At 28.6% G+C, this 14,074-nt stretch overlaps 1 protein-coding gene and 1 long non-coding RNA gene across 2 annotated transcripts; one reads left to right on the forward strand and one right to left on the reverse strand.

The window, feature by feature from the left end:
- The first annotated feature begins 1,430 nt into the window (after positions 1–1,430).
- On the forward strand, positions 1,431–4,403 carry LOC124887644. The gene is made up of 2 exons (XR_007045463.1): positions 1,431–1,667; positions 3,993–4,403. It is a non-coding gene; the product is annotated as an uncharacterized LOC124887644 (long non-coding RNA).
- A 3,083-nt stretch (positions 4,404–7,486) lies between these two features.
- LOC107843697 (probable F-box protein At2g36090) lies at positions 7,487–9,149 on the reverse strand. The gene has a single exon (XM_016688064.2). It carries the CDS (start codon positions 8,915–8,917, stop codon positions 7,775–7,777), a length of 1,143 nt encoding a protein of 380 aa, XP_016543550.1. The 5' UTR covers positions 8,918–9,149; the 3' UTR covers positions 7,487–7,774.
- Positions 9,150–14,074: the final 4,925 nt, after the last annotated feature.

Genomic DNA, 14,074 nt, shown 5'->3' on the forward strand with positions numbered 1-14,074 from the left:
AAAAGGAATTGAAAAAGCTCACAAAGCTCACAAAGGAAATGAGGAGGCATGTTTATCATCCCTGAAAAACTCACGGAGGTTAAGCTTGAAGAAGAAGAAGTCAATTTTGTTCATTTTTTTTAAAAAATGATTGTGGGTATATATAATGATGTGGTTATTTAAAATGAGTTGGCACAAATCAATTGGTTGTTTAATCCATGTCAGAAGCGAGTGCAATTCACACACAAGAGCTGAAACAAAAAGGTGCCAAGATGACACAGTTTGTAGCTGATTTAGGTTCTTAAAATGAACATCTACTTTAGGTTTCAAATTGAAATATCGTGCCAAGTTGAGGGGCCTATCGATGTGTTTGGCCTATATATTGTGATGGTATCATAGAGGACTGAGGAGTGTCTTATCGAACTATGACCCCATGCTAGTATATACATATAATGTGGTGGTATATTGAGGAGTATCTCATTGAATGACTAATACAGTTCTTCATAATACCATCACAATATATCAAAATAATATGATGATGTCATAAAGGATTGATAAGTGTCTTATTGAAGGATATCATGTCATATATTGATATATTGTGATAGTATACTAAGTATTGTCTCATTTTAATATCTGGATAGTCATTCATGATACCATATCAATATTTAAATATATTGTGTTGATATCATAGAGAACTGAGGAGTGTCTTGTCAAAGTATGATACCATACTAGTATAAACATGTACTGTGGTGGTATATTGAGGAGTATCTCATTGAATGACTAAAACAATTCTTCATAATACCATCACAATATATCAAAAATAATTTGATGATATCAAGAAAGATTGAGGAGTGTCTTATTGAAGATTATACACCATACTAGTATAAACATATACTGTGGTGATATATTGAGAAGTGTCTCATTGAATGACTAAAACAATTCTTCATGATACCATCATAATATATCAAAAATAATTTGATGATATCATGAAGGATTGAGGAGTGTCTTATTGAAAATTATACAATGTCAGTATATACGAATACTGTAATGGTATACTGAGGAGTGTCTCACTAGAGGACTAAAACAACCCTTCATTATACCATCACAATATATCGATATAATGTGATGATATCATGGAATACGGTGCTTATAGTTTGATCTGAATCAATTTTTATTAAAATCATAAGTCAAATCAATTTAATCGATTTCACAATTTCTAAAACCAAATCAAATCAAATAAAATAAAAATTTATCGATTTGGTTCATATCGATATGATTCGATTTGGTTCAATTTTTAACTAGCTAATGATAAATTTATAATAATAAAATAATGAAGACATGAAAAAATCATTTCAAAAGAATATTAGGAATCAAATAATTTCTCGTTACTATCACAAGATAATTATCAACTTCTCCCTTATCTCCTAAGCACGGACCATAGTCAAGTTGTCTTATTTGATCCTTGGCCGGCATCCACAACCCTCTTCATCCTCTTCCTCTTTATCTCTAGATCCATCACCAGAAAATAAACTGGAAGCATTTTGCAAATACCTTTATCATCCTTTCTAAGGAGAAAATAGTTTATCTGATTCTTAGTCACCATACTATGAAATGTTACTAATTGCTCCAGCTTCTTAGGGAATCTTGAATTAGCTACTATCAGAACAAAAGCTTTGGAGAATCCCAAAGTAAGATTCCACCTTCGTTCTAATCTCCATGCACATTATTATAAATCGTCAGAGTAGACCCGATATCTCTATTGAAATCTCCTGCTATAATTTAATTTTTACTATTAGATTATTGGGTATAAACCGACAACCCATTAAGACTATACTAAGTTATCACTTTATCCCTGCTTATACATATTACTATTAATGCCTTCACAGTTTCTACAAAATCTGAAAATATAAAAATCAGTTACTAGATGTGAAAATTGATCCTCTTGTTCTTTTTTGTGTTAAAAGCTACAGAAACTTGTATGTTTATTTGATTGGATTAGCCAAGATTGATTTAGTCTATTATTAGATTTGTGATTTTTTAGTTTCAAACGTACATACTAATTAAGTTTGTATAATTTGAATTGCGTAACTATAATCTAATTGAGTCTTGCTTTATGTCAAACTAACATAGACATTCAGAATAATAATATATAATTATTCCGAAGGAAAAAAGTACATATATTTATTTTTTGACCATTTCTTATAGGTTAAATTAAAAATAGAATCATTAAGGATCAGAAATCAATAATTTTACTGCTTTAGTTCTTAATTTCTATTTAAAAATTAAAAATTAAATTAATAAGTAGTAGTCTATAAAATCTAACCAAATCAATGAATGTATACCCAACATTTATGTATTATGCCCATTAGTAATTGCTGCAAAGGAACAATTTTTCTTGGTGATGCTATACATACATTAATTAGTCGGTGATCTTTTAACTTTCAAAACGTAACATCTTTCTAGTTGTCCACATTATTAATTGTAATAGGGAAATAATGACATGATATTTATATTGTTTTCATCGGACTGAGAGAGACATGTCCATAAATAATACTACTCACAGTTGAGCATTTGATAGAATTGTGTGTTTCATTAATTGTCAATGTTCTAGTACACTAGTGACATAAGATGAGTGTGTCAATATTTGATTGGACATAATTTTTAGATTAGAATGAAATTCTTTTGAAATTTATGATTCATCTCATTAAAAATAAGGAAAAAGGGTTTAAAATACATTTTTATTTTTATTAATTGGCTATATTTATTCCTCGATATATTTTCTAGTTAAAAATACTAAAAATTACATATATACACAAACTAACTTTATTTTATTACAACACATCCCATATTAACAAACTAATTATACAAATCTCAAACTTATTACTAAAATTTCCTATTTTTTTACTTTCTCTCTCATTCCTCTTATACATAAAAAAAGAAAAGAAATCTTTATCATTACTTTATCTCTTTTTCTCATATTTACTCCCTTTTTTTCTCTCTTTCTCATTTACTTTCTCTCTCTTTTTCATATTTGCTCCATTTTTTTTCTTCCATTAAACAACCGATTGTTCCTCAAATTCAAGCAATCGTATACTTAGAGGTTACCAAGTTGTAAGTTATCAAACATTTATTGAACTTATATACTGATTTTTTTCAATAATTTTTAGTTTTTTTTTCAACTTTACCAAATCACAATCTGGGTCGATTTTTTATTGCAATTTTATTTTTTATGAAATTAATTGCTTTTGCAAATCCATTTCAGTGTGATAGTTCGATAATATCATTTTTTTCCATTTATTAAAAGTCAGATCTTTGTTTTTGTTTTTAAGTTGTTGGTTCTTATTCGAATTCTTGTTTGGTTGCATGTTGATTTTTATGAAATTACCTTATTTTGCATCTCATTCTAGTTTGTTAGTTGATTTTTTCTGGTTTCTTTCCATATAATACAAGTCAGATCTTTGAATTTCTTGTTTATAGTTGCAATTGCTTAATCAATATAGTATAAATTTGGTAATGGATTCTCGTCCTAACTTTAGTTTAGGACTTAGTCAGTTAGATGCTCAAGAACAAAATATGTTCGTTGATTTTATTCCTGGCATATTTGATATTATACGTTTATATTATTTGATTATACATTACTTTATTTTTTAGACTAATGTATAAGAAGACGTACATAAAAGAAGCAGTTAAAAAGATTATTGCATAAGTTGACATTATTCATTAAAGAAGATTTTTAAAAATGTATAAGCTACCATCATACATATCTGTCTATAGTTTAAGTATATTCGAGATTAAATTTGAGATGTCTAAGTATATCCGATATTACATTTTTTAAATGAATAAGCTACCATCATACATGTCAATCAAAATAGATTTGATGTTGAATATGTTTAAAACATACCCCAGCAAACATCTGAAAGTTTGTAAGTAAATTACAATTTTTTTATAATGTATAACTATGTTTAAATTAATGTATTTAATGTTACTTTATTTTTATTTTATTTTTAAATCAGGGACTGTGGCGTCTTTGTTGCTGCTTATGCAGAAATATTAAGTGAAGGACAGCAAGTGCATTCATGCGTGTTTGATGCTGGAAGTCAACGTTTACGCTATGCTTCATTACTGTGGCATTACAGAGTAGAAAAGACAAATGAAGGGTACACGAGTGATAATGGTGATCCTCCTCGGCCAAGGAATAGTGTACTCCAAGAAATTGATGAAAGTGCAATTGTTATTTTAGAGTAGCATTATTTAATAAAAGTCGAAATTGAATCAACTAAATCTTAATTTTGTGGTTGATGTTAAACGAATTCAAAGATTACTTTCTGGATGTTAAATTTACATTTATGGATGTCTTCGTCTTATGAGAATATGTTTTTTAGTCACTGAGACACTACTGCAATGTTACTAACTGATTCATGGTACTTATTGAATTTCCCTTTCACTTATTTTATTAATGATTAAAATAACATATTACTAATTAATCTGACATTGTATTTTGAACACATAGTATGTTTTCTGTTATGTACCTTTGCTTATAAGTGAATCTTACATTGAACTAAAGACTAATACGTTTTAAACGTACGTAATACATAACAGCATACATGTTGTAAAACATTTATTACTTGTAAAAAAATTACAGAAATTGTTAATACCATGCACATTTATAATGTATGATGCTATATCATACATTGATACGAATGTATAATCAAATATTATACATTCGTCAGGCTATTGAAATGACACGATATCACTATACGTTGCTTTGAATATATAACAACTTATTATACATTCAAACGTTTACTCGAAAGTCACACATTTATTATACATTGATTTGACTGTATAAAAGCATATTATACATTCGTAAATTTACTGGAATAATATTGTGTATAATTTTAAAAAATAATTAAATTCAGTTAAATTTCGTTATTGCATTTCTAACCTCATACATGTTAAAAACGTATAATGTTATATCATACATTTATTACACATTAACTATTAATGTATAACAGTTCAACACACCGTGCGTTTCAACAATTACTTACTCCTATAGAGAGTAAGTTACATAGTTAATGTGCTTTTATAATAGTGTTCTAACTTCAAGTTATATGGTTACGAACTATGATATAGGAAAAAATCTTAAAATTTTTATACTAATATAAATCATTGATTAAAAAAATTAACATCTATAATCAATAAAAAAATATAAATTACTTGCTCCATCATTCAAAAAAAAAAACTAATAAAAAATATTTATACAACCAAAACCATTCAAAGTATCTGCACATAGAAAACCATATTATATTCTTCATGATTTCTTCCGAAAGAAACCGCAAGTCTTGCGGGTGTGATCAACTCGTCCTTATTTATCGAAATTACTATTGCGTCACTTTTGTATGACGTATAACTAATTTCTGACTCCCAAATTTCAGAATGTCGCAACAATATGGGGATATTCATATTGATTTTACTAGTATTGAAGAACATATGTAGAAGAAGATTTTAGTAGTCTTGGAGAACGGATGTAGAAGAAAGTGGTTGTTTTTTGACTTTCCAGATCGTGAATCATAGGGACAAAAAATTATGTACAACAAAATTTTTAAAATTCAAATATCAGTTACATGTTCTATCAATAAATGACTTAATGTTGGTTAATTACTGCCTTTAATTAAGAAATTATAAATAATTAAAGATTCTCTTACCTTAAATATAGGATTAGCTGTCACATCATACATTCGACCAATGTATAATATGTGACCGAATGTATGAGTATGTTTGCAAAAAAAGAGAGAGAGAAAACAAGAAGGGATTTTGTGTAATTATTTTCATTGTCTAGGGGATTTATGTTGTTTTCCATATCATTATGTTGCCGGGCTAAAAATACCCTGTTTATATGAAACTTAACAAATATACCCTCTAATGGGATGAATTCCCTCAAATTCTATTAAATTAGCTAATTTCATTAAATAATTTAAAACCTTCTTTATACCCGTCCCATCTAATTGATTCTCCGGGAGTAAGTTATTAGGCGTCAACCTTTTATTTCAAACATCTAAGTCTGAAGACAATATTGTAGATGTAGTTGCACTCATTAGAAAACGTTATACAATTTGGTCTTCAAACTTAGATGTTTGACATAAAAAGTCGAAGCCTAATAGCTTACACCCAGGGAATCAATTAGACGAGTCAAGTATAAAGAAGGTTTCAGATTATTTATGAAATTGGATAATTTAATAAAATTTGAGGGAATTCATCCAATTGGAGGGTATATTTGTTAAGTTTTATAAAAGGTAGGGGTATTTTTAATTCAATAGTATAACGATGGGGATATTTTTAGCCAGAAAGTATAACGAGGGACAAATTTAGTCAATTAATAAAGGTAGAAGGGTATTTTTGACCCTTTATCCTACAAATAAACTACAAAATGGAAGTTTATCGTTTACAAAATAAGTAAAACTGATTTTTTTTTTTGTTTGTAAAAAAAAAAAGGCAGTCTGGTGCACTAAAGCTTCCGCTATGCACATAGTCCGGGGAAGGGTCCCACCACAAGGGTGTATTGTACGCAGCCTTATCTAGGGGTGTGCATCGGTCGGTTCGGTTCGGTTTTACATATTACCGATTTGGTTTATCGGTTTTCGATTTTTAAATATGTTAAACCAATAACCAAACCAGTAAGATATTTTTTATCGGTTTTCGATTTATCGATTTTAGTCCTTAACGTTCGGCTTTCGGTTTAACCGATAAGAAAATACTCATAAAATAGAAATAGTAGTAACTAACATGAAAAATAATCGAATCTTAGTTGCAAACAAAAATCCAACATAATGTGTTTTAATTTACAAGAATCTTCAAGTTTGAACTAAATATTGTTAGGAGAAATTAAGAGTTTGTATAATTAAAATAATAGGTTTGTTAATTTGTAGAGATTAAAGAGAAATTAAGAGAAATATCTAATAAGTCATATATATATATATATATTTATATATTCTTATTGGGTTATCGGTTTACCCAATAACCCAGTAAGAAAAAATAGAATCGAACCTATAACCCAATAGTTTTTTTTTTATAAAATCATTAAAAAAAATCGTTAATTCAATAACCCAATAACAATAAACCAATAACATTTTTATCGATTCGGTTTATCGATCGATTCGGTTTTTGCACAGTCCTATATCTTGTATTTCTGCCAGAGGCTGTTTTGAAGGCTTGAACCCGTAGCCTCCTAATAACATCAACTTTATCAGTTACTTCAATTGAAAAAGAAATCTGCAGCACTAACCAACACGTGGAAGCACTGATTCTCTGAGTTTTTAACAAAAGGCAAAGATATGAAGGTAAAATTACTTCCTTTTTTTTTTTCAAATCTTGCACAAGAATGTGAGAAAGAAAGTAGTATTACTACACATGATTTGAACATTGGGAGTTAGTGTTACTACCTTGTTTATTTCCTATAGTCACTTTATCCATAAATTAATATATACCTTTCAATGATAATTACAAGTAATTGTGTTCCTTCCATCTTTCTGCAAATGCATTTTTTTTCTTTTGCTTCTTTATTATTGTATTTTTTTTCATATATACTTTAAAATATTTTTTGCTTGAGTCGAGTGGTTAAAAAAAAGACAATCTCTCTATCTTTTCAAGATAAAGATGAAATTTGCGGATACACTATCCTTTCTAGGCTTTACTCGTACTATTTCACTAAATATATTGTTGTTGTCAACCTCGCTCGTTCAATTCACTGAATATGTTGTTGCCGTCGTCGTCTTTGTTCTAGTTCTCCTTTTTCATCTACTCAAACAAAGCAAAAAATACCAAGTGCCACAAAAATTGATATCCCAAATGCTACACATAAAACATCCAATGCGCCTTCTCTCCTCAACTTCTTCTCTTTTCTTTCCCTTCTCATTTCCAAAAATTCTTTATATCTTTTCTTCCCAATTTCACCTCTATTACCTCTATTATTTCCCCTTTTACCCTCCAATGCCTTTTGTAAAATTACCAAACTATCCCTCCCATTCAAGTGACTTCCATCCATATCCTCCATTTCCAAACTCACTTCCCTTACTTGCATTTCTCCTACCTCAGATCCACCGCACGTGACCACTATCTCACACTGCACGTGACCTCTCTTTCGATCAACGGTCAGGATTGAACTAAACCTCACCTGCACTTCACCTGTCAACCAATGTCGTTGTACTGAAACGGCCTTTAACGAAGACAGATTCATCGACCGCCGTCCGATTGGATCAATCAAAATCCAACTCAACTCCATATTCTCAATCAGATCCGTACACGTGTCATCATCGTTCGGGTGTTTGATCGTCGTTGAAATCACGTCCTTTAGATCAATCATGTCAATTCTGAACGGCGAAGATTGAAACCAACTCGACGTCGTTTCGCTCTCTTGCACATTACTAAAAATCACCTCGTTTCTATAGTGTACATCAACGGCCGATATTAATTCCCTCGGTCGTGCTGAAGTTGAATTCACCTGAATCCATTGCTTTCGACCCAAGTAATAACACGAGCATATTTTCACACACACAGCATGCGGAGCCCACATTAAATAATTCGCGGAGGACTCTGGGCGATCCTGAATAATTAGCTCATCCTCGATATCAGGTACAGAGAAGGACTGAGAGAAGAAGGTACGGTAACTGTCATCATGAAAGGTAGAGATGACGTGGCGGACACGAGGAGTGGTTGTGGAGGGCCAAGTGGAGTGGCAAACACGTAACCATAAGTGGTTTACGGAAGAAAGCTGGTGGAGAGTGGTGGAGGAGCAGCTAGTAGAGGCTAGTGAGGGTCCGTCAAGGCGAGTTAGAATATGAGCTTGGATTATATCTGGGTGCAAACCGGAAAAGGCGGTGGGGCCACCGTTCTCCGCCGTGATGGTGGTGGTGGTGGTTGGTGGATTATGGAGTGAGGAGGTCATTTATTACCAAGTTGGTTGATGGTTGGTTTTTTTTTTTTTTTTTTTTTTGGTTGTTGTGAGTTAGAAATGTCACTAAGTGTGAAATTTTTGGCCAGTTGGGAGTTTGAACTTTGAAGTTAAGTGTGTATTTATAGTGCCTTAAAAGTGGAAATTTAGGGGAAAAACCAATAAAGCCCTTTGTATTATAAGTAATGTATAAACCACACAAATTCCATGTTAAGTGAAATTATTTATATATAATCCCTTTAGGCTTTTTTTCTTCCTATTTTGTAAAATATACTTATAAATTTGGCAGTTTTTTATACATTGTAGGAATGTATGATAAAACATAATTGCCTACATTCATGGAAAGAGTAATCAGATAAAATCTTTCATTCCCTTAAATAACGTCATTAATTACCTATAATTATGTTGTGTATGATTAAACATAATAACTGAAATTTAAATTTAAAAAAACTCTTAAACATTACTGTTAGTTTTCCTCATTGTTGAATTACGTTTTTGAAAAAAAAAAAGTCGTCTTCTTCTTTCTTCAATTCTCTAAAAAAAAAAAATATGAACATCCCTATATTGTGCGTCATTTCAGTATTTGGGAGTCGAAAATTATTTATCAATCTTTCAAAAGTGACGCAATTATTATTTCGGAAAATATAATCTCCTTGAAATTGATTGCTACAATCGCGATGGAATTGAATATTGAAGAAGTTCATAAAATAATTGAAGTAAAATATATTGTTAAAGGTAATTCTTCTCCCATTATCATAAGGAATGACAATGGAGTGATCGGGTTTACATGGAGTTGAAGAAATAATTTTTGGAATTTGTCAATACGGTATTTCATGCCCTGAAAAAATAAAAGCAAACTCAAATTAAGAGAGAAAAAGATAGCAGCAAACTGATACGTATTAAAGATAACATTATACAACAGTTACATATGTATGTGGGCACATTATACATTTAAAAAATAATCTGCAGTAATGTATAATGTCATACTATACATTTAAGTATTAACATTAAACATGTATACTTTTGTATCCTTATCAGAAGGTATAATATAACCTTATACAATATTAATACTTTCTAATTGTATAATACCAAATAATACATAAAATGCCTCTTAAATGTAATAAGAACTTCTTAATTTAGAACAAAATGAAATATATAGCAGAAGAATTATATTATGCATTAGTGTTCTAAAAATAATTAATGTATAATACCTAATATATTATAATTTATACATTAAAATATAATCTTCCAAAATGTATAATATCACACTATACATATAAAATATTCACCTTATACATTAACTATCTATGAGATTATAATAATTTTAAGGAAAAATTAGTGTTATTGTAACATTACATTGGCTACATGATAATAAAGAAAAAGAATGATTCAATTTCCTTTATTACATGAATTGAAAGTGAACATCTTTAATTCCAATTATAAAAGTGTACATCTTCAATTGAAAGAAGGGGGATGATATGCAACCTTCGGGACAAAACGACATGTGTTAACCTAATTAGGATTATTAAACGGTACATTGCATGTTAATTTAGGAGTACTAAAGAAACTTTGTAAAAATTGTGTAAACATATTAGCATATGTTTGTTTCAAATTTTGGTAAATAAGGAAGTAATAATCTTTATTCAAGCAGTACACGAATTAAACGTTTTAATAATAATAATAATTATTATTATTATTATTATTTTAAAAATAATAATAATAAATAAATAAATAATTAGCGATGTAGATATGGAACAAAAATTAGTGCACTAAAATAGGAGGATGATGAGAGATTGTAGGCATAAATAAAGGAACACATATATTGAGCGAAAATCAGTGCACTAAAATAGGAGCAAAATATGATATTTTGATATGTATGAGGGGGATGAGAAAAAAAGAGTGAATTTAAGGGATTTAAGTAATTACTTTGGAATTTTTGTAATTTCTTTTCCAATATGGAATTTTATGTAACAAGGTAAAGTTACCTTATTTATATATGTAATTTATAGATAAATAATTACGTAACGGGCTCTTTTGGAAGAGAAGTCTTGGGGTAACTACTGTCATGTGATCAGACGGTTACAGATTCAAGCTTTGAAAATAAATTTTGATAGAAATACAAGGTAAAGTTACGTAAAATACATTCTTATGGTGAGACGCTTTCCTGGATCCTGCTCATATCAGGAACTTTAACGCACCAAGCTCATGGGCGGAGCTACAATCAAGTAAGGGTGGTCAATTGAATTAAATCGTGTATACAAACAAAATATTCAGTAATAGATGGATATAATGACAAAAGAACAATTATTTCATGAATTGAGCATGTTAGTCCAGCAGTAAGGATGTTCATTTGCAACCCGTAGTTTTGCTGTTCGAACCCTTCTTCCAACATTCTTTTCTCTTTGTGTTTTTCACATTTATTCTTTTGATTTGATTTTAAATATGACAAGGCTGATAGCCACGTGGATTGTTGGAACCTTCTCATTTCTAAGTTTTACAGCATAAATTAGTCAACATAAAAGAAAAGAAATCAACTACTATTATTTATTTTTAGCTTATCTTTAGATTTTCTTTTATGTTTCATATTTCTTTGTTATTATCTTTTGATATGTTTTATTTATTTTTATATAGTTCCACTAGTAGCTAAAATTGTTTTTATTGTTAGTAGTGATTTATGTAATAGATTTATTTTATATGTAAGTGTTAGTATAATTTAATTACTTATGAAATTTATTTTTTCTTCTTCGTTAGAAGAGTAAATTTCCTCATTTTTAAGGAGTTTGATTTTCTAGAGAAAATATTTTGATCAATCAAACATGAAAAAATAGAAAAATATCTTTCTCAAATATTTCCTCCACATCAAAAACACTCTAGATTTTTTCTTCTTTTTTATTGTTTGATTTCTGCTCGGAAAAAAAGTATAGAATAAATTTTGAGTAGAAACAATTATACAGGCATCCAAGCCGAGTGGGTGCACCCACTTATGACTAAAATAATATATATTTTGAGCATTCACTCGCCTAAAAAAATTATTCACTCTTTTAAAGTTTGAATACCCCTGACAAAATTTTTGACTCCACCACTGATCAGACTATCTTTTTTTCTTTTTTCTACGTAAAAGACTCTTCGAAAATATCAATCAGTGTTTATCGAATTCTTAATGATGTATTTTTTAAGGAACTGACACAAATACAAAATTGAAAATGAAAAGTACGAGAAGCAATTCAGGTCGTTGCCACTATGTCGTGGATCGGAGAATTTTTTGCTTTCATTTGCTTAAACTCTAGCATATTTATTTGAATTCCTCTAAACTATTAGTAGTAATTTTAATTCTTTTCTGTATTAGGCTATTATTACGATTCATAATGTTACATTTCAAAATCATTTTACGATATATAACAATAATAAATTCAATGTGATTCCATAAATGAAGTTTACTGAGGGTAAAAAATAGAATATATGGATTTTATTTTTAATGTGATGGTTTCTCTATTTTTATTTATTATTTTACTATTTTTAACATCACTCTTTCTGTTACTTATGAAGTAAACTAATTACGAATTTTAAACTTTACGTTCCGTCAAACAATCTTACCTAACTAAAACATCAAACAAAATAAATATCTACATTCAAATTATAATTAAATTAACTTGACTGACTCTTAGGATAATGTCTAGTAAAAATAAACTTAAAGGTAGCTTTCATTTGCGGTCCTAAAATGGAAGCCAATAGAAAGGGAATTACGTACACGGTATTTTTGAAATAATTATATAAGAACATGTAGAAGCCTACAATATCATTATTAATTGCCGGTGAGTTAACGCTAGCCTTGTATTTAGTACTTTCTTTATTTTATCCTCTAAACCTATTATCCGTTCTCCTGTTTCATTTTATGTGACTTTATTTATTAACACTATATTTAAGAAAAAAATAAAAACTTTGAAACTTTTGATTTTGAAACAATCTTTCGATATTTATGTGGTTGTGAATTATTTTGTTAAGGGTAAGAAGAGAATTTTAAAGCTGAGTTATTTTTTATTATAATAAGATGACATTTTTTTAGGATGGACTAAGAAAAAGAATGACACATAAAATAAGACGAAAGGAGTATTTAAATGAATATATATATATTACTACTATTAATAAGAGTGAAGAAGCAGGCAGCTCTTCGTCAACATGCCTGCTTCTTCACCTGTTTCAGTTGCTCCGTGATTATACTATATTATCCTTAATTAATTATTTTAAGTTATTTATATATATAAGAAAATTAATAATACTTAATTAAAAAAAATAAACATTTATGACATGTCTGTTTCAATTGCTTCAATCGTAGTCTTATTATATCACCTCAAATTAATTATTATAAGTCATTTAGGTATTAAAAAATTAATAATATTTAATAAATAATAAAATAGATGTAAATGATAAATCAATTGTTGATGTTTTAAATTAATAGGACATCTTATATGAGACTTATTTAAAAAAAATCCACAAGTATGTTTGCTCCATGATTTTACTATATTACCACTAATTAATTATTTTAAGTCATTTACATATAAGAAAATTAATATATTTAATAAAAAAAAGGTAAAATAGACATTTATGACATGTCTACTTCAGCTGCTTCAACCGGAATTTTACTATATCACCCCTAATTAATTATTATAAGTCATTTAGGTATTAAAAATTTAATAATATTTAATAAAAATAAAATTGACATAAAATGATAAATTAATTCTTGATGTTTTAAATTAACATGACATCTTTTATGAGATTCATTTAAATTTTTTCCACAAATATTTTCTCATAATAATTTTGCTATATCACTTCTAATTAGTTATTATAAGGCATTTATGATATATCCACTTCGCTGCTTCAATCATAAAATTTGGTTGACTCTCGAATTTATTTCAGTGCTACTTAAATTGGAATAGAAGAAAAAGTATTATAAATCATAATAATTAAAAACTTAAATTATTTTAATAATATAATTGAATATCAATGCCACAAAAATTTGAATAAAAGAGAGTAACATATATTATTTGAAAATTACATAAAAAATATTATAAATTACAATAGCTAACAATTTAAAATATTTAAAAACATATTAAGAATCTGATTGATTATCTAAATTATATTTGTGTCACATAA

The sequence above is a fragment of the Capsicum annuum genome, chromosome 10, assembly GCF_002878395.1.
Source record: "Capsicum annuum cultivar UCD-10X-F1 chromosome 10, UCD10Xv1.1, whole genome shotgun sequence".
Classification (NCBI taxonomy): domain Eukaryota; kingdom Viridiplantae; phylum Streptophyta; class Magnoliopsida; order Solanales; family Solanaceae; genus Capsicum; species Capsicum annuum.